Below are 26,878 nucleotides of genomic sequence, written 5' to 3'. Positions count from 1 at the left end.
CAAGTCTCCACATTTGGCCCTGAATCCACAAGCAGAAAAGGGTTTGCTGATCAAGTTCCTGCTTGCGGCAGTGACTCATGAAATGTCTAAGAAAGCCGACAGTCGGCCTCTCCAGGGTGAGCGGCCAGGCCCTGTCCGAGCCTCTCCCACACTCTACCAATGGCCAGTCCGCTGCATGCGGGGGCGGGGGGGGGTTCAGTCCCTCACCCCGTGCCCATTGCCTGCAGGTGCAGCGTGGTGGGGGACGTCAGCCTCCCTGGGTTGGCGGGAGTCTGGGCCCCCAAAACGGATTTGTCCCGGGTCGTTCAACAGGGACGTCCCCTGAAGCAACCACTTCAACGATGATCAGCCTGGGCCCCCCGTGTCCCCGCTAGACCCCCCAAGGCCCCAGCACAGCGAGCACCTGCGTGAACGGAAGGTGCACATCCCTGTCACGTGTGGCCAACCCAAACGGGGTCCCAGCGCCTTCCGGGACGGGGCTGTCCCCACCAACTTCCTCCTCCCTCCTCACCCTCCTCACGCCCCTCTGTCAGCTCGCGCTAACCCGCACGGGCCCCCAGACTGTCACAGAACTTAGCATGTCCTGCATTTTGTCCAGAAAGTTCTCTCTGATCTGCAAGCCTCTATTCCTTGTTGCTACCGTTTAGGGAAGGAGTGAACAGCAAGGGTAAAACACTTCAACTCACAGTGTGGCTGTTTTCTTAATTCCTCCTTGGAAGAACCAGGTACAAAGGAGGAAACATGTCACCGTGACTTAAAACACAGAACATGAATCAGCTTTTTAAAAAGTACTTTATTTTAATAAAGAACAAAACAGATCAATGCACATTTGAAGTAGATACAAAAATAAATATCCCTTTAGCCCATTCAAGATCTATCCTTCACTGTTTGTTTGAGCTAGAGACCAAAACCCGCTGTTCTGACATAATTTCAGAAAACAGATCTGTTCTCCTTAACAATACGATGTCAGCTTTGTGGGCCAGAGAGGGAAAGTCACTTCTGTTAATTTCCCTCGATTTTCAGGTGGATTCAAACACAGCTCGAGGGACCCACGATGACCAAGTCTTGATACACACGCGAAGCTGGCATCACCTTCACGAAGTGGCCACGGGGAGCATGGCCACGGGGAGCATGACCACGGGCTCTCCGGCTTGGATTTCCAATCAGAGACCCCGGTTATAAGGCGGCCAGATGCGCTAAGTGGGAATGACCCTGTCCCCTGAACCCCAGAAATGCACCTTGACAGGTGAGGCCTCTTCCTGCCTTTCACAGCCGAGACTGAGCCAGGGCCGGTGGTGACCGGCTGGTCAGGAGAAAGGACGAGGCAAAGCCCCTTCTCCCCACCCCGGCCTGGTGGCCACACGAGTGGGGACCTGCTTAGCTCACTTGGCGCGCCCACCTCTGCCCGGCCTGGCACATCACCCGGGACACGGAGTGGGGAGAGGCACCCCCACCGAGCAAATACAACATCGCCCCCCCCCCAGAAAGAAATGTTCAAGTGCTTTTTAAATCATAAGTCACTTTAGAGCCATGGTGGAGATGTGCTGTGTGCACAGCGGACGGTCAGCAGGAGGCTGACCTGTCCTCACCCCTCTGAGCGTCTGGGGTGGTAAATGCACCTTCTCCTCGAGCAAACAGCCTGAGTGTTTCCGGGGCTGAAACTGGGCCTCCTCCCCCGGGAGCCGCAGCACAGGGCTCGGCCAAAGAGCAGAACCAGGCACGGCCCAGGGCCACCCCAGACCGTGAGGGGTCCTAGGGAGGGGGAAGGCACTGTCCCTCCCACCACCCACCCTGGGACTGGGACTGGGGCGCCGGTGACAGGGGCCGTGACACAGTCCCAGTCCGCCCGAGCCAGGCCCACACGCTCCACAGCCTGGCTGGGCTCTGGTTCACGGACTCGAAGGCACAATCAAAATGCTTGCGCAATGTACGGTTACTTTTGCAGTCTGTGGTTTATAGCTCACTTTGTAAGAAAGAAGAAAATTCAAAGCGGTTTACAACAGGACAAGTAAAATGTGTGTATTTTGAAGACCGGTCAAAACCATTTAGAAAGAAGAAAAGAGCAAGGGCTCTGGGAATGATTTAATTACAGAAATGAAAACCTAAGCCGCTTGGCAGGAAGGCCCACAGGGAACATTCTGGAACACACCAGGCCCTCCGGCGGGGACAAGCCTGCCGGGGGCAAATCCTAGGCCTCGTGCCCGTCCCCCCTAACACGCCTGGCGTTTTGCTGTCACCTGCGGAAGCGAGGCTGTTACCTAAGTATTTCTACATCTTATGAACTGGCGTAAAAAGTAAAGACCCTCCACATCGAGTCAAGCGTTGGAAACACGAGTCTATCGCGGTAACACAAGGGAAAAGACAAAAGCAGCCTTGTCCCCACATCTCTGGTAAAACTGAAGGCCCAGGCGTGGGCCTATCCCCAGATGCTGAAGGCACCCGCCACGCACGGTAACTGGGGGGTACGGGAAGCCCACGTCTGAATCCCAGGTCACAGGGACAGAACCCGGGTCGTCTGGGGCACGTTTCCACGCTTAAGAGTCCCGTCGCGCTCCTCCCGCGGGGGCGTCAGCGTCCAGTGCTCGGGGACGCCCCTACTGAACCAGGAGCTCCGCGAAGCATCCTGCCCCAGTCACGGGCATCCACACCCTTAAATACTGACAGTAACTAGGAACGAGGCGTGAGACGGGGCCAGACGGCGCGCCCCCCCGAGACAGGCTACACCGTGATCTGTTGGTTTTCTCTGAAGAAGGGTCTCTGGTGTGAGGTGCACACGTCTGGAAACATCCGGAAGAACTGGTCCAGCTGGGGCGCCTCGGGAGTCTGCGCCAGGGAGCCGCCGCCACAGCTCTTGCTGGCCTCCTCCACCAGCTGCCGCACGTACAGCTGCTCGATCTAGAGGGACGGACACAGGTCAGACGTAAGGCTGCGAAGTGTGGGACGGTCTCGCACCCCAGCCAGATTCTCTGACTACTCAGTCCAAAGTGCCCGCTGAGAACCTCCCCATGAGCCCCCAGGGAGGCAGAGGCAAGGGAAGAATAAGTGGTATTCCCGGTCTGCAGTGCCAGCCGCAGCTGCTCCAGATTCCACCATTAGAGTTTCATTCCTTTGATTAGATTAAGTAAGGGTCTGAAAAGCCCTACTCTCTCTCTCAGACCTTGAGGCAACTGAACCTTGCTAGAAGGCAGAATCTTGCTAGGAAGTGGGTTCTGACTTTAGGCAGCGGGAGGAAACACAGATCCTGGGAGTCCTGGAGCGCGAGAAGATGACCGAGAGAGAGCAAGAATCCACGAGCCCCACGTGGAGGTCTCCCCGCAGGCCTGCCTCTGCCCACAGGCGGGGTCCCCCCCGTCGCTGCTGCCTGTTCTCCAGCCCAGGACAGACGGAGTCCCGAAGAGCGGGCAGGAGAGCTCACCTGCACCAGGATGAGTTTGGAGCGTAGCGGGGTCAGATCCGGAAACTCTTCTCCGAAGCAGAGCACGACCCTGCTGTCCGGGAGCCGGCCCTGGTTGTTATAGAAGTGCTGCAGCTCTGCGGGGACACGGGGCAGGGACGGGGTCACCACAGCTCCCGGCGCGCTGCCCCTCCCCAACGTGGGCACCCGGGGCTTTCACACCGGAGCTCACACCCCATACCCCACCCCTCTGCAGGCCGCGTCTCCAGCGAAGCCTGCCCCCCAGTCCCACAGAGATCCCGGGCCGGGGGCAGGAGACACGGGCCTGGAGGCTGGAGCTATTTTAGGCGGAGGTGCAGACAGAGGAGGGGACAGAGCAGGGAGCCTGACGTTCCAGGAGGAGCACACAGGGCGGGCCAGGAACCCGAGGACTCTGTGCACACAAGGTCATCCTGTCCCACAGTGTGCATCTCGATCCCGGAGTCTGACCCTGCAGCCCGCGGTGGGATTTCTAGAGACCCTGGTCCTCCCGCCCGCCCTCAAGAAAGCCAATGAAGCTGGGCCCTCGCTCGACACACGCGCCAGTCCGGGCCCAGAGAGGCTCCCCTGGACCCCTCGGCCTGAAGGCAGAGCCGCCCAGGAACGCCCCCCAAACTGCATGCACCCCACGTCTCCCACTCCTCCAGGCCCAGAGCGCCCCGGGAAGGCTCGGGGCAGCCCGTGGACGGCAGGACCCACCTCGGAAGAACTGGCTGGTGTCGAAGACCTTGACCACCTCGTCACGCTCCAGCTTGTTGGGCCGGTCCTTGCAGAGCACGGCGTTGCCGCTGCAGAACACGCGGCCCTGGCACAGCCGCTTGACCAGCACGCCCTGGCGGCTGCTGTGCAGCAGGACCCCGCGCTCCAGGTGCCCGAAGAGCTTCCGCGTCACCTGCCGCTGCCGCTCGCTGGGGATGGCGTCCGCCGGCGGGAAGCGCACGAGCTCCAGGCCCTCGGGCCCGTACAGCTTGGCGCCCGGCAGGGCCGGCTGGCCCAGGGACAGGCGGCAGCCCTCGGGGCAGGTGGTGGCGGTCTGGCCCACCAGCTTGCCGCCGTAGTAGAAGCTGATGACCATTTGCGAGAAGGCTGCAGGAAAGGAAGCCTGGTCAGGGCCGCGGGAAGGGGCGGAGGCTGTCCTTTCCCCCCAGCACGGCCGGGGGCGGGGGGTGTTTAGCTTCTCGGGGAAGTTCCTGCGGGCTTCTAGAAACCAGGCTTACTAAGGAAACTAATGACTCAATAAAACCACTCCGCGCGCTGCACTCTTCCGGCGAGGGTCACCACGACCCGGACGACGCAGGAGTTTGGAAAATTTCTCCGTCTCCGGGTCCCGCTGGGACGCTGTCCTGCGAGGTCCTGCACCACAGTCCCACGACACCCCGCTACGCCGGCGTCCGTGCCCGGGAACCGAGGCCTGCTGCCCCGCTCCTGGCCGACGCCGGTGCTCGATTCGAGTTCAGGCCGGAGCAAACGACGGTGCCGCCCTGTCCCGGACAGACGCCGTCCCCTGGGGCTCCGTGGATGTCACGTCGGGACTCTCCAAACCCTTCAGCTACAGCTACGCTCAAAGGAGTCTATGGCCCAAGTCAGTCCGCGCTTCCAGCGGCGGCCGTGGCGCCCCAGCACCAAGTAAACGGGGAGAGGATTCTGCTTGCAATTTTCTCTCAGGCGCTGGTCCCCTCAAGAAGCCCCAGGTGGGCACTGAAGGGTCCTTACCGCCTGCTCCGGACAAACCAGGTCTCTGGGCCTCAGGCAGGGGCAGCCACGGGACCAGAATTTCTAAGTGTGTCTAGTCCTTGGACACCTACCTCCCCGGGTTCTGCTCAAGAATCATTTGCTCAGGGCGCCTGAGTGGCTCAGTGGGTTAAGCCACTGCCTTCGGCTCAGAGGTCACGATCTCAGGGTCCTGGGATCGAGTCCCGCATCGGGCTCTCTGCTCAGCGGGGAGCCTGCTTCCCTCTCTCTCTCTCTGCCTGCCTCTCCATCTACTTGTGATCTCTCTCTGTCAAAGAAATAAATAAAATCTTAAAAAAAAAAAAAAAAGAATCATTTGCTCAGAGACACCCGGCGGCTCAGTTGGTTGAGCATCTGCCTCCGGCTCAGCTCACAATCCTACGGCCCTGGGACCGGCGCCCGCGGCGCCCAGCTCCCTGCTCAGCACGGCGTCTGCTTCTCCCTCTGCCTGCCGCTCCCCCTCCTTGGCTCTGACAAGTAAATCTCTTAAAAAAGAATCACGTGCTCAGTTAAGAACCCCCACTAGCGTTCTCAGGCTCCGCTCTCTCCCGGGGCGGAGCTAAAGGGCATTCTGGAATCGCGCCAGGCCGGGAGCGTAGGTGTCCCGGTCCAATCCACTTCCATGACACGTGGGAACACGGAGGCCCACGTGGGGTCTCCCCGCCGGGAAGCGGCAGCCCGGGCGTCCGACCTCAGGTCCTGACCGGCCCGGGTCCTTTCCACCCACCCAGCCGGTCTGGAACACCGCACCGCGCCCTGACACACTCCACAACTCCCTGCACCTCATCCCAGAGGAAGAAACACCCCGCGGACCCCGGCCCCACACCGCACCTTCACCCTGTCGCTGCCACGGCTGTACTCACACCGGCCCGCGCGGGAGAACTGGCTGCTTCCTTCCCAGGGGGCAGCAGACGGGGGCTCCCCACATGCCCACGTGAGGCTGTCCCATGCCCCAGGGCAGCATAGCTTGGGCAAGGTTTGGGGGGGCAGGGCCTGAGCCAGAACCACGGCGCCCGACGGGAGCCATGGGGGAAAATCCACCACCAGGACCGCTACGGGGCTCCGGCTGGCCCCTCCCCAAGTCTCAAGAGTCCCCCGCCCACCAGGGGACGGCCTCAGCACAGTGACACCGTAGTGACGATGCCGGGAGCACAGACGCCTCGACGTGGGAGCCCAGCTGTGTGACCAGGCGCAGGTGGCTTCACCACTCTGTGCCTCAGTTTCCCCACCAGCAAAGCAGATGAACAGTGGCACCCACCTCCCTCCGGCGGCCGAGGACGGCGTCAGCGCACGTGTGCACTCCGCACCCATAAGCACCACGGGAGCAGCTACAACAAGATAAACCCAGGAAATAGGACGACGCTGGCTGCGCAGAGGACACTCCGGGAGCTCTAAGTCCTAACTCCGGGTCTATGTGGTACCCACCAGGGGCCGCGGCTAGTGCACCAGCCCTACCAGCACACAACCTGCCCAGCGGCCCGGGTAAGGAAACAGGTGTAGACATTACGGCGTCTGCTGGGACAGCGGGACGGTCACACGGGGCAGGCCGGCCCCGCGTCTGCGGTCTGCAGCATGGCGCCCCGCTGTCTGAGCTCAGACCCCGCCCTGACCCCCGAACGTCATGGGCACACTCGAGGCGCACATGGGCAGCCACGGGGCGTCTGGAGCCATGGGCCCACAGGGACATTGTTAATGCCGATCTGTGGTCACTCTGACCTGGGAAGGTTTCACATAAAAATCTGGACTCCTGACCTCCCCAGTAAAATGGGGCAATCAAGCCCGGTGGCATCTAAGGGCCACGGCATCCAGCACTCCCCACCACCTTTCCCCCTGCCCGGTCCCTCAACACCTTGTCTCTGCAGGGCCGAGAACAGGGGACCCCCAGCATCGACTTAATTACGCAGGTGGGGGAGGTGACTGGAACCGAGGTCCCGAAGTCCACAACCTCGAGAAGAGTGGGTTCTGATTTTCCTTGCATGATGCAGAGCTACGGGCTGCTTCTCCCGCTGGGTGCTGGGACCTCTCCGGGGCAACCGAGCACACTTCCTCCTCACCCAGATTGCCACCGCCCTGCCCCCAGGAAGCACTAGTCAGCAGACGGGCAGGGCCGCAGCCCAGAGCAGACTGGGTCAGAGGCCTGGCCCTGTGAGCCCACTGCCGGGCCCGCTGGAGACAGCCGGGTGCCTGGCTTTGACCCGGGCCGCTGCTTCCCAGCTGGGTGACCATGACCAGCGATTAAACCGCCAAGCCTGGGCTCCCTCCTTTGGGAGGCCGGAGCTGTGACCGTCCCCAGCTCGCATGGCTGCTCTGCAGGGACACCAGTACTGTGAACAGGGACACTGCTCCTCTGGATCTTCCTGCCTGGGTGTGAAGCTGCCTCCACCACCCCAAACAGCCGTCCCAAGAGGGCCTTGGTCCAGAAACCTCTCAGAGCCCCATCTCCTCCTCTGCACCAAGAGACCTCCGGGCCCCCAGCCCCAAGGTCCTGCAGTCCGTCCTGATGAGCCAGGCTGTTCGCTTCCCAGAGAAGCAACAGCTCTTGGGGTAGGCGCCATCAATGAGTCCTAATGCAAATCCCAGCAGCCACGCAGGCCGTCTGAGTCCCCAGCACAAGCAGACAAAAATGTACCAGAGCCCACCTGTGACCCGTGAGGAGGGGCTAGAGCACGCACGGCACAGCCCGAGGCCCTACCCCCGCCCCGCGGCCCACGGGCTGTGACCTAGCACTTCTGAGCCTGTGCAGGGGGAGCCGTCACAGCACCTCTCGCCAGGTGATGGGAGGTATGAGATGCAAACGGGGGAGTCGCAGCCGTGATCCTGGCACCTAGCCAGCCGCCACCACGGTCACCATCCCCATCACCCCATCACCCCGATCACCACCACCATCAGCAAGTATCCTTATCATTATGAACTTGAGTGCAGAAGAGAGTTTAAAAAGGGGGGGGGGGCACTCGTGGGACACTGGTGATGCTCAGTGACTGATAACATCCCTACCAGACACACTAAAGGACACTCAATCGTCACCACACTCCAGTGACGTTCGGAGGGGCTCAATCCCTCTGCCTAGGGTCACACAAGACGGGCAGAACTAGGCCCGAGCTGTCCCCATGCTCATTCTCCTGCAGAGTTAGGCAGGAAGAGCTTTTTGGATCAATCTGGTGGCCCAATCGGAGAAGGCCCTCAGGGAGGCCGGCCCCTGGCTCACCCCCGCAGTGAGGAGGAGGGACCGGGGTCCTGACTTCTGACAGCTGACCGGCTCGTCCATGGACCCGAGCAGGCCCTCGGAGCTCTGCCTTCTAAGAGCGCCATGTCACACCCGCCAGCCCGGCGCAGAGCAGCCCCTTACCTGAATGGTGTGTGTCATAGGCGGTGTAGCCCGTCACCAGTGGCAAGCCTGCCGCAGAGAGTGAAAAGCAGATTCAGACCCAGTCGCGTGTGCGGAACCAGCCCAAATGCTCCCTCTGCAGAAATCTCTTTAAAAGGTGCCACGGTATGCCCCTGAGCTCCCGCCAGAGGCTTCTACTGAATGTGGGATTCCCCCCGCCCCAGCATGGTAACCCACGTTTCATACACCAGACCTCAGCTCAACCAGCAAAGGGGGAGGAAACGTCCTCTGGGTTGTGGGACTTTTGGAGGGTCACTGCGATGCTCTGGGGCCCCACTTCCCCCCACCCGAAGGCCTCCTCCCAAAACAGCACGAGCCTGCGTGACCACCCCAGGCCTGGTCTCCAGCGGGGAGCCTGGGGCCCGAGCCAGCTTTCCCCAAGGTGCCACCACAATGCAGGGAGAGGGGCTCGCCCAGGGTCCCGGAGGCCAAACTGCCACCACACAGCCTAGCGGCCTCTGAAGCCAGCTGAGCCACCATTCCTTCCCAGTGTCCCGCAGAGAAACCGCAGGGGAGAGACTGAGGAACACACAACAATACGTGCGTGCCAAGGGCAGATGGGGGAGGCCTCAGGAGCTAATAAATGCATGAATGTCTCCTTCAGCCCGTGACCCCTGGGACACGTGTCCCAGGGACAGTCCTGGTGTCTCCATTAGATGCGAGGACTCGAAGCCAGGGCTCCCAGAGAGCGACCGCACGGTCCTGGTCCTGGCTCCGCACCCCTGCCTCTCCAGCCTCCGCTCTGAGGGGGTCTCTGATGTCCTGGGGGAGTGGCTGGCAGGCCCACATGCAAGCTCAAGTGTGGCCCAAAGCCCCATCTCCCCTCTGGTCTGGGAGGGGTTGGCCACCCCGTCCCAGGATCGCGGGCCACAAGCAGACGCCTCCCGGGGGAAGGGCCAGGGCTGAGTCTGGGGCAGGGTCCACGTGCCTTCCTAAGAGGCAGTGGGGAGGGGTGCAAAGTTACCTTCAGTAAAGCAGAGCTCACGGCAGTACTAGGACCCCCCCACCGACGCCGCCATGCCCCAAGAGCGGGGTGGCCCCAGAAGGCTGGTCCTCACCTGCGCTGGGCTGCTGCTGCATCCAACACTCTGGGAGCAGCTGGCTCCGGCACGTGTCGGGCGGGGAGGGGCTCCGCTTGACGATCCCCATGTAGTCGTCCACAGACGGCTGTGGGAACAGGGTGAGTCAAGAGCCCCGCACTCACTGGGCTTCCAGAGCGGGACTCGGGGGTTGGGACACATGAACGGTTTAGACTTAACCAAAAAGCCACACCGTGTGGGGACGCCAGGATCCCAAGACACAAGGAAAACCTGACTGTGCATCCTGACCGATCAAGACGCACCCACCGGATGAGCCTGCGTGGCTGGCCACTGCGCAACCTCCGGTAAGTTTATGGCTTTTTTTGTGAAACTGCCTGTCACAAAACCAACGGCCAGGTCACCTGGCTGCCCTGATGCGCTGGAGAGAGGCAGAAGGGTCTGGGACTCCAGCAAACAGTGACACTGGACAGACTCGCGGGACCGAGTGCGTCCTGCCTCCCTCTCCACACCTGGACCGCCGGCTCTGACTCCTGAACGGAGGCCGACGGATCTCATCAGTAAACCTTGGAAATCTGGGTTTCTCGGGGCCCCGGTGTGCCAGCCTGACCGCGCACCTCTGTCTGAGCCGGCAGGAAAGCCTCGCAGGGGAAACGGGGTGTTGCTGGAGACCCGAGGCCAGGAATGCAGCCGGTCCACTGCCAGAGACCACCCCGAAACCCAGCCCCTGCCGCCCGCACCCAAGCTAGGCCGCCGAGCGGAGGCTCCGCGTGGTCATCTACATGTTTTCGGGCAACCAAGCGACTCCTGAAAATCCCGCTGCGGCCCCGCGGGCGTCAGGAAGACTCTGTCGCACCCACATGCCCCTCACAAGGACGGTGCGGGACGACGTCAGCTATGCCGGGTCCCCCTGCTAACAGCCCGAGAAGCAGAGCTGCGAGGCGGACGGCGGGACCAGGAAAGGCTGTCTGCAGAGCTGCGGCCGGCATCCGAGACCCCACGGGTTTTGCCGACTGAGACCTCGCCGGTCCTCGGCTCACAGCCCCTGGACGGAGTTTCTGTGCGGTTCTAACAGGCCTGACTACCCGCCGCCCAGCGGCAGACTCTACGGCAGCAGCCTGCGGGGCGACAGCACCCCATCCCCGTCGTAAGGACAACCCCACGCCCGGCAGCGAGTTTCCTTCTTGTTCACTGCAGCCCGCCCAAGAAGCCAAGGGATTCCGCGATGCGTTTTCTAAGACCGCCAGTCAGAACGTTTAAAATAGGGCAAGTTCACAGCTGGCGCGAACATCACTGGCCCAGAGCAGGGAGCTCCGCGGCACCGGGATGCGCCTGGGGTCGAGGGAAGGGGCTGCCCTCACCTCCTTGACGAGCTCGTCCATCTCGGGCCGCCCGCACTCCATCTCGGTCATCTCGCTCACGCAGCCGGGAGTCGCCACGCCTAGTCTGCCTGCGGAAAATTGGGCAGACGCGTGACACACGGCCCAGAGGACCACAGCCATCATTGGGGGCAGAATCGGGGCTGGCGTTTCAGTCTGGGCTTTTTTTTTTTTAATGCTGAGTTCAACGAAATACAGGTCAGTCGGTGTCTTCACTGGTTTGGAAGACGCCCAGAAACGGCCGCCCGTGCTGCCGCAGCCGTCTGACCGTCCAGGTCAAAGGGAGAAGTCGCCGGTTGTCTATAACACTCAGAGGGCCGGGACGGCCGTGTGGCTCGTCCCCACTGGCCGAGAAGGAGTATGAGCACCTGTCAGACACGCTTCACACCAGGCGCGGACCACCCATCTGGGGCACATCCATAAGCCGGGCTGTTTGAAGACACTCGAAGATTTCCTGGCACAATGTGTGCGCAGATTGGAGTCATTTTTTAAAGTTAATTGACAGGAAATGTCTCTGTGGCTTTTCCAAATACACAGCGCGCATCTGTGCACACACCAGGCGTACCGGAGGGCTGGCCCCACCAGGCACGGCCTCCGGGCCCCAGGGGCCCCCACGGCAAGTCCCCACCCCAGGCTCACTCCCTCCCCAGGCTCACCCCTACCCCTGGGCCGTTTCCTAGAAGCCACAGGCTCCTGACCCTCGCTCCATCCCAGCTGAATCCAGACTCTACCTGGAGAGACTCAGGACTGGCTAGAAGCTGCGGATGGGGGAAGTCGAGGGAGTACGGGGTAGGGGGGCCCCGTGAAGCCTGCAAACCACTGAAGTACGGAGCGGAGCGGGTCCATTTAGACACTATGCAAATGCAGCGTCCCCCACCCCCTGAGAACCGACTCCTTCTGTAACCCCCACCGGGGCAGGTGATGCTGGCTGCACCCCACGCTATAAACAAGCTGGGCTCACCTGCCGGGTCAAGCTTGGCTGAGCCAGGGCAGGGGGCAAAGAAGACACACTTCTCCGTTCCCTCAAACCATAGCTCGTTTGGGGCTGATGAAAAACTATCCAGAACTTGGACGTAAGAGGGAAAGATGCATGCCTAGCCTTTCAGAGGCCTCCCGGGAGCCATTACCGGCAAGGCCTCCCTGTCAAGGTCAAGGTCTCAGTCTCCCAGTCAAGGCCAAGGCCTCCCTGTCAAGGTCGTCAGACCCTCCAAGGGCAGGCTGGTCTGACTTCCTACTGATGACCGACTCAGCCATGTTCGGTGCTAACTTATACACCATGAAGCCACAAACTCCCAAAACTGGAGTTGCCCACTGCGGGCGGGACATCCAGTGGCTGGGCTCACGGACCAAGTACCACCCGGGCCTCAGTCTCCGTCCCACTGTCCCTGTCCTACGCTGGCTCCCCTGGGGAGGAGTTTAATGACTCTCTGGCCCAGGCTCACTATAGATTTGGGATAGTCACAATTTTAACTTAAATTCTCTGCTGACACTGTCAAGCCTCCCCCAGTGGGAATAGCCTGGACTCGGAACATGTGCACAGCCCGGGAGAGCGTCTGAGCGCTCGCTTTCCTTCAGGCTCCCGGGACCAGTCACTCCGGAATCACTCACGGCTTCCCAGAGCCCCCCGGTAACCCTCAGGCTCTAGCCGGGTGCCGAGGCGTCTGGGATCTCCGACAAGGAAGCCAACGGCGCCATCATCCCCCAGAGCATTCAGGAACGTGACCCTCCGCCTGCCTGCGTCCACCTGACTGTCCCCTGGCCTCCTCTAAGCCTTGTTAGAAAACAGAAGGAACCGCTCCTTCACACTGCCCAGGCCGCTCGCCCCTGCCCGGCCCCGTGACTGTGCCCCAGGGTGGCCCCACTGTCCGCTCCCGGGCTGACGGCGGTGAGCAGAGGCCGCCCGACCGCCCCACCCTTTCCTCCCACGGGCGCTGCCCCCCCAAGTGGAAACGGCCACTTGGCCAGCGGACGGTGGCCGAGGTCAAGGGGAAGCGCTCTCAGGATCTGCTGGCGCAGGCCAGAGGACAGTGGGCTGAGCCGCAACGGCTCGCCCAGACGTCCCCCCACCCAGCTCCCTGGCTCTCCGGCGGGGGTGCTGCGGGCCGGGCGGCCTCTGCTGGGCCCCGCGCCCGTCCTGGATAGTTACATTTTTGCTCCTCCTCGGGCACGATGCGGTACACTTTGTACGGCTCAGAAATGTCCAGCTGGGACCGGTCTGTCACTTCCTCAAAATCTGGGCTCTTATTCAAGGCGCAGCGGAGCCTCGTCTTCCAAGTGGCCGGCTCGGCTTTGTCCCCTTCCTTGAACTTGCCTTTGAAAACCGCCCAGGCCTGAAGGAGCAGAAAGCAGCACATGAAAGAGGCGGCCAGGCCCGCCCCGGCCCGGCCCGGCCACCGACACCCACAGCCACAGTCAGGGCCCGCGCAGATCTCGCTGTCCTGACAGCCACCTCTGGCCATCAGCTCGCACTCGGGGCATCTGGGGACCTCCGTGGACCCCCGTCTCGAAAAGACCGGGCCAGGAAGGGCCCCTCCCCAACCAGGACCACCCAAGGGAACCAGAATGCGGCCCCTGCCGGTGGCTCCTCCCCACACACATCTTGGATCTGCTTCTGGGCGAATCCTTCCCGGGACCAGAGGGCCAGGAGGGGCCTGAGGTCAGCGAGTGCAAAGAGGAAGTCGCACATGGTTTCACTAGAATGTTCAAAACAAAGAACAATTTGTTGCTTTTTCAAATCAACCCCTAGCCAAAATTTAGCATGAAAAGGGAACATTTGCAAGAAGTCTGAATGTGGTCATACACCGCCCAGGTACTTTTAATAGAAATTTTGCTTTGCATTTTGGCATTCTAACCCTCCCAGCCCCAGCCCCAGCCCCAGGGCCCTGCTTAAAAGGCAACAAAGTGTTGTCTGCCTCGGCTGGTTCTCCACAGCTGTTCTGACCTCTCCAAACCTGACGGTCCTCTCAACCAGGACCAGAGCTCCAAGCTGGAAACCTGCAAAAGCCACAACACGGAAGGGGCAGAACTGAAAAAAAATCCAGGTGACCACGTGGACAGGCAGTTTCAAAATTCTCAAATGGCACCCACACACACCAGAGAGGGGGTCGGGGCTGTCGGGTGAAAACCTTTGGTCTCGGGCAAAATCCGAGCCACCTGCCAGCCTCCGTCAATGTGAGGTCTGGAGGGAACCCTCAGCCCGACTCAGGAAGACGCCAGTCTTCTCAGGGTGACCCAGTCAGGGCTGAGACGCCACGGTCCCTACAGTCAGCCCCATGGAGGTCCCCACAGCAAGGGTCCTCAAGGTCAATGACCACAGCTGTGCCCTGGGGACTGCTGAGAGGCAGATCCTTGGGGCCCAACCCCAGGGAGCCCCCTTCAGTAAGGGGGCGCTTAGTCCGGGAACCCGCATCTTCAGCCAGCATCCCAGTGACCACCATCCGGTGACCCGAGGTAACCAGGGGGCCACACGGGCAGAACTCCGCGACACACCCCCCACCCGCACCCCGGGCACAAGACCTCACAGCTTCTCCGTTGAGGCCCTGAACTCAGACGGCGCCGCAGCCGGAGACGAATGGAAGAAAGTTCCTCAAGGGGCGCGCAAGCGTCACCCCCTTCTCTGACGCAGACACAAAGTCCCCTCTCGCGGGAACGGTTTCCGGTCCCTCCTGATCGTTCAGTGTTTTATTAACGGCATCGCAGACCAGACTGGGATTTGCTTTTCTCAAGGAAGGCTAACCCCTCGCACCTTCAACGGTAATTTCTGCTTTTCACGCAGTTAGATCGGAGTTTCCCCACTTGGGCACTACTGCTGTGTGCAGCCGCAGGGTACTCGGGGGGACGCCGTCCTGTGTGTGACCGAATGTCTAAGAGCATCCTGGCCTTGACCCACAGAGCTCCGGCCTTGACAATGGGCTCTGTCTCCAGACCCGGCCAAGGGCACCCCAGAGAGGCGACGAGCCAACACACCCCCTGCACCGTCCCCGCCGCAAAGCCCCGGTGAATCCGCGTTACAGGCAGCCCTCAAGGAGTGGGGGCTTCGGGCAACGTTGGGACCTGCCAGTCTTCAGCCAGACCTGCCGGGCCTATATCCAATCCCACATGCCAGGCTCACACTCGCCCGGGGAAGCCCGCCGGGACATCCTGGCGCAAAGTAGAGTGCTCAGTCGGAGGCGCCCCGGTCGGCTTCAGAGGTACCGCGCTCCCGGTCCTGCCCCGAGCCTCTCGGGCTCTCCGGCCGGCTCTGAAACATCGGCTTAGCTGGGCGCTCTTGGGACCCTTCCGCGGCCTCGAGTGGAGCCATTCGGAGGCCCGGGGCAGTCTGCGCCCCACACGGCGGCCGCCTGCGCCCCAGGGAACCGGGGACCACAAACTCGTCCCGATTCGATGTTACAGTCTCGTCTTGTGTTTTGAAAATCAAACGCTTTTTCTCCCCTCGATGGCCTACTGCATTTAACCTATCTGTGCTACAGAGTCTGCTCCGGGTCATTGACCCCGCCACAGGGCTGCTCAGAGAAGCGACCCTCAGCGTCACCAAATGCTTTTCTAGAAACAAGCACGACTGGACAGGAGCGCCTCGGGACACTCAAAGACAGAATGAGCTCGGCCCTTTCCGATCCCGACTCGGGCTTACCCCACGGGGCCAGCCACACAATCACACCCGCACACCGTGACGAATTCTCTGGATAAATGGCTTCACGCTCCACGGAAAGGTTTTCTCTGAGTGTCCCCAACAGGAGGTTCTCTACGTACCCAGAAAACCCGTGAGCCTCTCACCTGTGCAGGTGCGTCTGGGCGCTGCGGGGAGACGCGCTCGGAGGCTGGGCCAGGCTGGCGGGGTCCCTCCCTGTTTCTGACCAGCGGGCCGTCCTCCTGGGGGGGGCTGCCAGCCCCGGGGGGCCCCCACATCCCCCTCCCACCCTGCTCCTGCTGAGATTGTGGGTCCTCTCAGATTGCCACACTGAGCGACTGCGTAACGAACGGAAGCATTGGGGGCCTTGCACATTCTCGCCGCTGTTGAAACGGCCGTGAGGCGCATTGCATAAGACATATAAATCTGGAACTTTATTTCATTACCCCCAGAGCCTAGGCTGAAACAGGGAGCAAAGTGCAGGGAGAGGCCTTGCATGGCCACCAGGAGACACAGCCAAGGACATGCGGCCCACTGGTCCGGTGTTCCCCCCCACCCCAAGAGGTCTCAGTGACGGTCACCCGGAACCTGGGCCCTCAGCACCCCAGGCCATCCACCTAAATCTGCTCGTCCTCACCACGGTCAGCAATGCTCGCAGGCCTCTGTGGGGAGGGGGAGACGCTGCGGGGTTGAGGAGTGCTGCCGGACATGCTCCCATGCCCACGGCGGCCCCACGTGTAGGAACCATCTGGCCCGAGAGGTCAACAGTGCCAAGGGTGAGGAGCTCTGGTCTGCAGCCATCCATGACCCAGAATTCCCGGCAGAGCCGGCGGACCCTGGGCACCGGTGACATTTAGCTGGGTCTTTCCCCAGAGAGTCGGCACGAAGCCTAAGGCAAAGCGCTCTACGGGCGAGGAGCCCCCGGCGGCACGGGCGGTGAGACAAAGGATCCCTCCCGGTGGGGAGAAATGCGGACACCGGGGCTACCCAGGGTCCTGGAAGGCGAGAGGGCAAATCATCCACGTGGGCCACTTTCTGGACCAGAGCCAGTAACTGATCGCAGTTTCCCAAAGAGCCCGGATCAGAGATGGAACAGAAGTGCGGAACCGTGGAGCGCCCCCCCAACCACCACAGAGAACCCACAGGCCGACCCGCCCCTGAAGCTGGCTGTGACCTGCAAGTGCCCCGCTCCGGGGCCAAGGCACGGTCTTCTGTCCTTTCTGTTCGGCTGCCGGACAGCATCCCGGGCTGCCCTGGGGTCCCGCAGGCCTGTGCTCCGGACTCGCATCCCTCCACAATTCCGCCTGCCCACCCTCCCATCCCTGGACCCCAGATGCCCACAGAACGGGGTGAGGGGGGGCTCTGAGTCCGTCACCTGGGCTGGGTCCCACTGCTGACCCCCCCTTGACCTCAGGATCCAAATCTCCCAGGGCAGGGAGCCTGCATCCCCCAAGCCTCAGAGAAGCCTGCAGGGGACAACGACCCACAGGGGACCCTGAGAGCCCAGCTGGGCTGCCCTGGCTCCGTGGCCCAAGAGCTGGGAGACCTTGGACAAGTCACTTCTCCTCTTGGGGCCTCCACGGAAGAGCAGGAGAAGCGCCTACTGGATGGGAGTGTGTGCAATGACAAACCGACCCGCGGGGCGGGCCGGGCCCAAGCAAGCCTCTCCACGCTTGGGTACTTCTTGTGTGCAGGGGAAGGAAGACTATTTTTAGAACCTGCTGCAGGTTCGGGGCACCCCACATGACCCGGCCCCGGAAGCAACAACAGATGGTGTCTCTCTCATCTGAGCTGACCCTCCACTGTCGGGCAGAAGTAAGAACGTGGAAGAACCAAGACGTACACTCTTCCTAGAATTCGTAATGGAGCCCAGGGGATAGGGTTTCGGTCTCGGGGCCCTGAAGACTGCTCGCTCCCGGACTGTTACTTCTCTCGCGGAAGAAACGGGGAAAGTGCCCTCCGTCTCCCCCTCGGGAACAGGCCAACCACACCCCACGGACCTTCAAGGTCACACAAGAGATGTGAACAGCCTGCAGCCTCGTCTGTGGGAGACCCATTCAGCACCTGATCGACGTCTGTTCTAAAAAACTAGGATTATTTTCAAGCCCACGAGAACGAGGTGGCTCAACACCCGCACAGGCCTGGAGGAAGACGGAGTTCAGGGCCGCACCTTAAAGATGGACGCGTCCACTTCCTGGTTGTAATCCTGCTTGCCCGCGTGCTTCCAGGGGATCCGGAACATGCTCTTCTCCTCGCTCTCCCAGATCAGCCCTGGGTACATGCCGCTGTCGATCTGCTCGATCAGCCACTGCCGCAGCCGCCGGCCACCGTTCCGGTCACACATCCTGGGACAGAAAAGCGCACGTTCGGTGACACTACAGACATTACAGACATTACAGACGCCGCCGCACGAATCCCAGCACCCCGCACCCAGGGGTCGGTCCTTCCCGAGGGTTCGGCCGGTGCCCCTTCCAGTCTTCACCCGCTCCGTCTGGGGCAAACGCAGCCACAGGAAGAGGCACCTTCCATTCTGCGCGCGAGATGGGGAATCATCGCCTTCACATGTCCAGGCCCTCGAACGAGCAGCTCATCACGCGGAGAGCCAATCCCCTGACTTGTCCAACGGGACCAGCGTTTGTTAACAAATGCAACATCTGCGCTCCAGGAAAGAAGGGATGCCCCGAGCCAGCCCTCCGGGACCGTTGCTTCTCAGACGGGTTACTGATGAGAGCGCGAGTCTGGGAATGAGACCGAGCTGGGGTCCCATCTGAGTCCCACCACCTCCCAGGGGGGCCCCTGAGTCATGCTTTCAGCGTGGCGTGCCCGGGAGAACCACCAGCCCTCAGCATCCTTGTGGGGAGGGCTCAGAGGAGGCACTTGCGGCCACACCTAGACCTTAGAAGGTTCTCTCTAAAAAACAGATGTCATCCTGACTTTCCTCCTCGGGAAGGAACAAAAGCAAGGAAACCAACTGGGGAACAGAGCGAGGTCGGCCAGGCTGGGCTCTTCCAGAAGGCACCAGAATTTGGGGACGTCGCCAGGGTGCCCAAAGACATCCTCTGGATGTTCCTGCCAGAACAGGGAGCGTTCCCAAGAGCAGACAGAGAAAGAACCACCAAGCCGTATCGACACACAGCCCGCGTTTACAAGAACAAGGCTGGAAATCCCCTCAACAGTTGGACAGACGCCCACCAAAAAAAAAAAAGAAAAGAAAGAAAAAGAAAGGCATTTCTACTCTTCTGATTAAAATGTGACCTCTTTGGGCAAACAGGTTTGAAACCATCAGTAGTGACAAGACATAATGTCCCCAAGAATACAGTCACATCCAGAGCCCTGCTGGTCCATAAAGCAAGAAGCGTGGGACTTGGAAACCAGCCACCCTCCACGTGGCTGTGGGATCAGAAAGGGGGTCCAGGTCCTGGGGGGAAGGTGAGCCCCGAGTGCCGACTGTGACTTTTCTATGCCCACCCGTGGGTGTAAAAGGGGTGACGTGGGTGGAATTAGGAACTGGACTTGAATTTGGAACGTGAAGACCCAGCAAAGGCTTTTCTCCCCCATGACCTCAGGAAAACCACCCGAGGTGCTCTGAGGCTCTCCTCAGCGGCCAACTGAATGAACTATACGTCCCAGGCGTCCCACAATTCCAAAACAGTCCCCTGTGCTTCTCAATAAGAAGGTAAAGATTTAGGAGGGACACCTAGGGAGAGAAAAGAAACCCCACGACCAAGCACCCCCCAGAAAGTAACCTAGCACTGTCCTGGTTCCTACAGATCCTTTTGAGTTGGGGGGAGACCGCCTCGCTGGAGGAGCACGCCGTGTGCGCCAGAGGAAGGCAAGGGGGCCCAGAACACGACAGGAGGGCTGGTGGCTGCGGATCTGACAACGCTGTGTAACGCGCCCACTCATCAGGACTCGGCTCACCCCTTAGTACAAGGGTCACAAACCGGACTCCATGCTCCAGGAGCCTCCCGAAAAGGAAAAGCATGATTTTTTTTGGATGGGCAGCTTTTCTAGAAAGTGGGTCAACACCTTCTTATCAAGATTTCTGATGGACTTGGGGCACCTGGAGGGCTCAGAGGGTTAACAGCCTTCAGCTTAGGTCATGGTCTCAGGGTCCTGGGATTGAGCCCAGCATTGGGCTCAGCGGGGAGCCTGCTTATCCCTCTCCATCTGTGATCTCTCTTGCTCCTGCTCTCTCAAATAAATAAATATAATCTTAAAAGAAAAAAAACATTTCTGATGGATTCAGAGCCCCCAGCGTTGTTAAGGGCAATGGTCTTGGTGATTTATAAGGACAGAATAGGAGAAAAGAAGGTTTGGAGAGGGGTCAGTGAGAAAGTGAATCAGAATGTGGAAACGGGACACTTCGGACACCATCTACCGCAGCCTACTTGCTGACCAGAGGAACACGGAAGCCCAGGAGGGCGCCCGGACTCCCAGGCACCCCGGCAGGCTCTCACTGTGCTCACTCTGCAGAGAAAAGCTAAGACAACGTTACCGGATCTGAGCACATGGACAGCCCCCCACCGGACCTCAGAGATCCCCGCCTCAGACTCTGAGTGGCAACACAGGCCGAAGACTCTAGTCCCCGATGGCCCACAATGATTTATGGAATGCTAACGCATTAATCCCAACAAATGTCAAGCCAGAAAAAAATTCAGAAGCCCGGTCACATGTGTATGACTTCCTCTTCCTTGATTTTTAGATAATCATTCTCTTTTCTGGGCCAAGTCCTAGCTGGAGCTAATCTGCATCTCAATAAATGGGACCCAGGGCTCAGGCTTCCCAGGCCAGAGGCGATAAGAGGCTGGGATGGCCCCACCCAGGCCGGATTCCAGGATTCCAGGATGTGCCCCGGAGGTGGTGCCAGACTCACCTTCCACACCTCTCCCACCCCCAGGCTACCAGCTTCCACGCCGTGTCCCACTCGGGCCCCAGCCTTTCTGGGATGACCCAGCCACTCCCAGCTCTTTTCTTGGGAAGAACCTGCCAGAATCCCAAAGGACAGGCTCAGAACCTGCAAGTGCGGTCCAGCTCCTAACTTAGCTTTAAAAGACCAAAAAGTGTGTTGTAACCCCCCCCCCATAGGCCTAAACTCCGGAACATTCGCCGTCTCGTTCCCATTCACATGCACCCCACAGCCCCGGGGAAGCAGCACATCTCACCCCGTGAGGTCCCCCCTTGCGCTGGGGTGCACTGTGCACCCCGATGCTGCGAGCGTGAGCCCCACACAGCCAAGGCCTTCTTGCCAGAGGCCACGGTGCTGGGACGGCAGCCAAGGGCCTCTAAGCCCCGCAGAAATCGCCGTCGTCAGGCCTCAGAGCACGCCCGCGCCCCGCCAGCCCGCGCCCCGCCAGCCCGCGCGCCCCCCGACGGCCACCGCGCGGCCCATCGGTCGCGCCGCTCCGAGCCGACCGCGGGCAGCAGGGCTGGAGCAGGACCGGGGAGCAGGTCTTGCTCCGGAGGCACCGCCAGGCCACTCCCAGGTGACGCCTTGGTCCACCGCAGCCCCTGGGGACCCGCCGCCCCATGCTCAGCGCCTGGACTTTGCGTCTGAGCTCGGGAGGAAGCGCGGAGGAGGAGGGACGGAGCCGGCCGGGCCGCTGCCCACCCGCCGCCGGGCAGCCTACCTGCCGCCGCGCGCGCCCGAGCTCGCCGCCCACCTTCGGCGCCGCCGCCCGAGTTCCCACGCCGGCCGCCGCGCTCGGGGGATGCGGCCGCGGGCTGCGCGGCGGCGCGGGTCTAGGGCCGGGGGCGGGGCCGGGGGCGGGGCCTGCGTGCGGAGCGGCGGCCGCGCGGGCCAATGGGCGTGGGAGGGCCGCCGGGGCCGGCCAATGGGCGCGGGCGCGCCGCCAGCACCACCCAATGGGCGCGGCCCGCCCGGCCCGCCTTCTTCGAAGCGCTCGGCTTTCCGAGAAATCACTTAGCGTAGAGGCGGCCGCCGCCGGCCCGGGGCCCTTCCGGGGTCCGCGCTGGGGGTCCCGGGGGCGGCGCGGGTCGGGGGTGCCCGCAGGAATTCCCGCGGGGGCGTCCTCGCGGCCGCGTCAAGGGCAGGGCGGGGGGCGGGCGTCGCATGCGGAAGTCGAGGCGCGGCCGGGCCACCGGGGCGACGCGGGGGTCGGACTGCGGAGGTCGGGGCGAAGCCGGGCCGGCGGGCGGAGGCGCGGGTCGGAGCCTGGAGGTCAGGTCGCGCCGGGCCTGCCGCCGCCTTCAGATCCCGGAGTCAGGGCTCGGGGGTGGATGCGGGGGTCAGAGCGCACGGGGCCGGGCTCCGGCGGAGACCCTCGGAAGTCACGGCTGGGGGGGGGCGGCGGCGGCCAGGGGTCGTGCTGCAGACGGCCCGCGGCCCCAGTGGGGTGACCCCCATCTCGGCCAGTGTGGCCCCGATTCCTGGAGCTGCGCGGGAAGCACCCCCCGCCTGAGGGAGCCCCTGGGAGCATGTCCGGACAGGGGCAGACTTGACACCTGACCCGTGTTACAGACCTGGACCTCGGTGACCGGTGACCGGTGACCGGGGCGGCAGCTGAGCGGGGCTGTGAAAGGAAGAAAAAGTGCGCAGCTAGGAAAAGGTATCTGAAGCCGTCGCCCTCTGAAGACCAGAAATAAAATCAGGATGGTCCATATCAGCGCTAGAATGTCCAATTAGGGAAGCTTTTATCATAAATTCTTTTCCCCAGGAAATGTCAGTTGTGTTGAGACGGGGTCCTCTGCTTGCCGGTGTCCGGTTTCCAGCCCCTCTGGGATGTTAGCTGGCATTTACTAGACATGGGGGGCAATGCCGTGACGGAAATGACAAAGGAAACCCTGGAGACAGAAGGAAAAATTCTTCCCCACAATCAGGTCTGGGGCAGCCTTCCGGGGAGAACAGCAATCCCGGTGGACTCTTGCTGCCTCCCCCCCAGCAATCATACACACCCAGCAGTGTTTACTGAGCCGCCCATTCATGAGGCTTTTCAAGAACCTATGAAAATGTTTGAGCCAGAAAAAGAAATTTTATTGGCCCCCAAATGCAAAAGGCTCACTGCAAACTTAAAATTAACGAATGTTCAAAGAAAACTCCTCAACACCTAACATGCCAACTTCGAACTGTAATTTCTTTGCTGATAAGCATTTGGTCGTATTTGAAAACCACACAGGAGTTAGAAATCACTTAGTAAGAATTTCCTAATACCATGATTGCCAGGAAGTCATAGCAATCATGAATTAAATGAGTTCCCTGTCGCCAAATAATTTTGAATGAAAACTTTTTCAAAGCTCAAATTCTTGAAGAGTGTTTGGGGATGTGGGAGTATTTTGATATGTTCCTTATGATGTAGGACGAGCTTCCAGAACTCAGAAATTTTTTAAAGAGCCTGCATGTGTGTTCATACTCGGGTTTCCGTCCCGGTCAGCGGTGCCCACGGCACAGAGACGTGGGCCCAGATTTCCACTCCACGCTCCGGTTAGGTCCAGATGGGAGCACACAAATACAGAGAGGTCAGCCGCGCCGCTGTCCCAGCGTCACCGGCAGTAGGTGTCACTAGATCCATTGCGAGAGCTGCTCACCGCACACCGGCATACACCGAACCTGCTCCCCAAGCCTCGGGTGTTCAACATGGTGACTCCTCACTGCCTGGGAACAACTTCTAGCCTGAGGGTTTAGTTCTGTTCCAACTTAACGAGCGTTGACGGAGCAGCTGCTATGGGCTGGGCACAGTGCCAAGGACAAGAGACCCAAGAACCAAAGCGTCTCTGACCATTCCTTCCTCCCCGCTGACCTGTCAGCACCTCACAGTCCGGGTACATTGCACTCCGGTCCTGCAGCAGCCTACGCCTCATCCCCATGCCCTGTCCCCACGTGTGCTCATCCCTCCTCCCTGAGCTCCAGCCTCCCCAGGGACGAGGGTTCCCCCGCGGCCTCATCCTGGCGTTGGAAAACCACACCCTCCCGACCTGATGGATGGCAGCCAACCTCTGCCATCAGAACAGCACATTCTGCAGTGGGGCCCCGGTTCAGAGCCAAGGTCCTGGCTCACTGCATGTGTGCCCTTGAGCAAAGGAGTTAACCTTGCTAACTTTTGGTGTCCCCATCTGTTCGTGGCATCGATGAGATTTTAACCTGATATTAGGTTAAATTATTTGAAATTGCCAAAAGTCAACTATTTTCTGCCCTACAGAAAAGGGCCATTTTGTATGGCCTGGCCTAGTCCTTCCTACCTCTTAGGATGAGTGAGGGCTGCCTGAGAGCACAGGGACCCCCAGGGAGGTTGGGGGCTCTCTCAGGGAATTGGCGAGGAGATCTCTCTGGGAGGAGCTGCTCACGCTCCAGTCCCCACCTTTCCTTCGCGCCTTCCAAGCCAGGCTTAGAGAGCGCGTTCAAGAGAGCTCGAGGGGCGCATGCCGGGAGGACAGGTGTCCACTCCCTCCTGAGGAAGCCAGAGTCAGCCGCGGCGGGGTTCTGCCTCCCGCCCAGGAACCCGACAGGTGCTGGCACCCGGTGCGTCTGATGAGCAGGTCACAGCCTGCGGCCCCTGCCTTTTACCGTTCTTCGTCCACCAAAAACGAAACCTCGACAACTCTCTATGCATTTCCCAGGATTCCCATAACATCAAACACTTTCAGTTCTGCAGGTCAGAAATCCAACCCGAGGCTCATGGGGCTAAGATCAAGGTGTCCACGGAGCTGTGTTCCGTCATCTTCCCAGCGTCTTAGGGCCGTGGCCCCGGCCTCGTCTTAAAAGCCCCGATGGCCCGTTTGCACATCACATCACTTTGCCATTCTCTTCTGCATCCCTGGCCATAGGCGCCCCCCAAAACTCGTATGTTGAAATCTTAACCCCGCGGGGGTGGCATTAGGAGGTGAAGCCCTCGGGAGGTGGTGCGGCCGCCAGGGCGCCTCACCAGACACGGAATCCGGCAGCCCCTTCATTGTGCACGTCCCGGCCTCTGGAGCGGCGAGAGGCCAACGCGTGCTCTTTACAAGCGACCCAAACATTCAAGTACCCCGTGATCACGCAGGGTGTGCACGCACCTCCCACCCGCACGACCAGAGCACTCTCCCTGCCTACGGCCAGCTGCTTAGCAAGTTCAAGCCCATCTGCGGCCGTGATCTCCCTTTGCCAGCAATCGACATGCTCCCAGGAGCCACAGATCAGGACACAGGTGACTCTGGGGTCATTATTCTGCCTGTCACGCCATCCCTTAGTTCCAACTCAAGCCTTTTTTTTTTTTTTTTTCTTACTCCAACCTCTGACTCTCGTTTTCGGCACACAGACGACTCCAGCCACACTGAAACCTCGATAACATAATTGAGGACCTAAAGTACACATTTATGAGCGGTTTCACTGAATTCTCCTTAAGATAAAGCAGAACTTCTTATTCTGGCTTAGCACAGCCCCGAGTCAGGGGTGCCTTAAACAGACCCGTGTGAGTTCACCATGAGAGGCGATCTCGGGGGGCAGCAGGGGAGGCGGCTGGGAAGACGGACGTCCGTCCCCTCTCCGCCCAGGAAGTACGCTCTGGTGTATACTCCTCTTACTTGAGGTTCTCCAAAAACACGCCCGGTTTCAGTAATTCACTAGAAGGACTCACGGACTCACCGGAGAGCCGGACCCACGGCCGTGATGGAGTAACAGGTGGGGACCGAAAGCACGAGCAGCAAAGAGACGGGCACACCGGCAATGCCCGGGGGGAGCAGGCGCCGGCGTCCAGGGCCCCCTCCCAGGGCTCACACAGGACACACTCAACGGTCCAGCGACATGTTGTGACCAGGTGAAGTGCTGCCCACACCGGAAGCCGCCGGGGACGGAGCCCAAGGGTTTTCCCGAGAGCGGTCATGTGCGCTCCCTCCTCCGCCTGGCCCAGACCCAGACCCGTCCCGGCAGGGAAACAGGTGTTCTGCGTCAACCACGCTGTTTACATAATGTCGGCCCCGGGAACCCCTCTTATCAGTGCTGGGGGGCGGGGGGACCCCCATCCAAGTTCCCAGACGGCAGCTCAGGGCTGGCCTGGCCAGCTGGCCTTTCTGGGGACCACGGTCTCAGCCCTGCTGCGCTGACTCCCTTCTGCGCCAGCTCCTAGGTCTGAAGGGTTTACTGATGCACAGAAGCATGTTCCAAGGGAGCCTGCGGCTGCGTCCACGTGCCGTCAGCCACCTGCGTCTGCTGTTCGCTAGGCTGCGCTGCGCTTTCCCCGGGGTCCCACGGGCCCCACATTCACAGGACGGTGGGAGCGGGGGCAGGTGCTTTCCGGGATGCGTTTGCTTCCCAGGAGGGCCGGCGGCAACAGTGGCCACAAGGACCCCGACGGGCTCCTCCTGTTTCTCCATCTTCCTGCGCTTGCCTCCAGGGCCCCTCCAAGGACAGCTCTGGGTGGAGGAAGCAGGTACCGTTTGGCACTTGTCCCCAATGGCATATTTCCACGAGACCAATGCATGACAACTAGAAGGGAACTGACCCCTCCAAGATGTCCTACTGACTCTAAATGGAATTTTCTGCCTGAGACCACGTCTGCACAATGACACGACTGCTCTCCCCCGAGGGCAGCAGCGCCAACTCAGACAAGGTCGGCGCCTGGCAAAGCCAACGCTGCGGCTGTGGGTGGGCCCCGAGGAGCCCCAGATAAGCAGGCGGAGAACAGGCCCCAGGCAGAGACCTGCCCTCCGCGGAGTGCTCTGTGGGCGGCTGGATAAGGAAGGCTCTGGAGAGCGGGCCCCACGCGGGGGCGGGACAGGCCGTGGGTCAGAAACGCAGCGCGGGCACACCAGGACGTCGGCCAAAAACTAACCTCACCATCAAGACAGCAGTGAGGGGGGAGGCACAGATCCCTTAAACCGGTCGAGAAAGCAGCAACCACGCCAGAAAAGTGAGATGCACCGCGCGGCACGGATGCCTGGCGGCGGGAAGAGCGCAGGCTGGGCACGGCTCACCACACCTGTTTTCAAGAAATGACTCCCCGCAGCCTCTGAAGAGCGATGCCCCAGAGAGAGAGAGGCAGATTGCGTCTCCAACCCCCGCCGGGGCCGTGGACTGAGCCGCCAGATATCGTGGGCCGTTTTTGGAGAAATGTGGTGGGAGCAATGGCGGCCGCAGAAATGCAGTCTACACAGTCTACACGGTCTACACGGTCTACACGGCCTGTGCGGTGGCTGCTGGGCTCCAGGACCTGCCCGGCGAGCACCCGGCGCTGCTCTACTCCGGTGGGGGGCGGACACCGGGACCACGCGCTGCCCCTACTGGTCTCTAGGGCTCTTTTATTTTATTTTTTAATTTTATTCATTTATTTGACAGACAGAAATCACAAGTAGGCA

The 26,878-nt window shown here is 60.9% G+C and overlaps 1 protein-coding gene across 7 annotated transcripts; it reads right to left on the bottom strand.

The window, feature by feature from the left end:
• Positions 1-773: 773 nt before the first annotated feature.
• On the bottom strand, positions 774-21,337 carry IRF8 (interferon regulatory factor 8). Of its 7 annotated transcripts, none has more exons than XM_045076569.1 (9): positions 21,223-21,337; positions 17,763-17,937; positions 13,112-13,295; positions 10,948-11,036; positions 9,608-9,716; positions 8,511-8,558; positions 4,133-4,519; positions 3,416-3,531; positions 774-2,895 (listed from the first exon to the last, which is right to left on the bottom strand). In XM_045076569.1, exons 2-9 carry the CDS (start codon positions 17,934-17,936, stop codon positions 2,719-2,721), a joined length of 1,284 nt encoding a protein of 427 aa, XP_044932504.1. In that variant the 5' UTR covers position 17,937; positions 21,223-21,337; the 3' UTR covers positions 774-2,718. The 7 variants fall into 7 exon arrangements, with proteins under 7 accessions (XP_044932504.1, XP_044932503.1, XP_044932507.1 ...); XM_045076568.1 differs by having other exon boundaries at positions 21,256-21,335; XM_045076572.1 differs by lacking the exons at positions 13,112-13,295; positions 21,223-21,337 and having other exon boundaries at positions 17,763-17,901.
• Between the last annotated feature and the right edge of the window lie 5,541 nt (positions 21,338-26,878).

This window comes from Mustela putorius, unplaced genomic scaffold, assembly GCF_011764305.1.
Source record: "Mustela putorius furo isolate JIRA1106 unplaced genomic scaffold, ASM1176430v1.1 tig00000174_pilon_pilon_pilon, whole genome shotgun sequence".
Lineage (NCBI taxonomy): Eukaryota > Metazoa > Chordata > Mammalia > Carnivora > Mustelidae > Mustela > Mustela putorius.
Note: the sequence above shows the minus strand (reverse complement) of the source record. Positions and strands in the feature narration are given on the sequence as shown.

Coding starts and splice junctions, on each gene's coding strand:
- IRF8 (XM_045076569.1), bottom strand. CDS start 17,936: ATGTGTGACCGGAACGGTGGCCGGCGGCTGCGGCAGTGGCTGATCGAG. Junction 13,296..17,762: donor TGGACGCGTCCATCTTTAAG/GTGCGGCCCTGA, acceptor CTGCTCCTTCAG/GCCTGGGCGGTTTTCAAAGG. Junction 11,037..13,111: donor GCCCGAGGAGGAGCAAAAAT/GTAACTATCCAG, acceptor AATTTTCCGCAG/GCAGACTAGGCGTGGCGACT.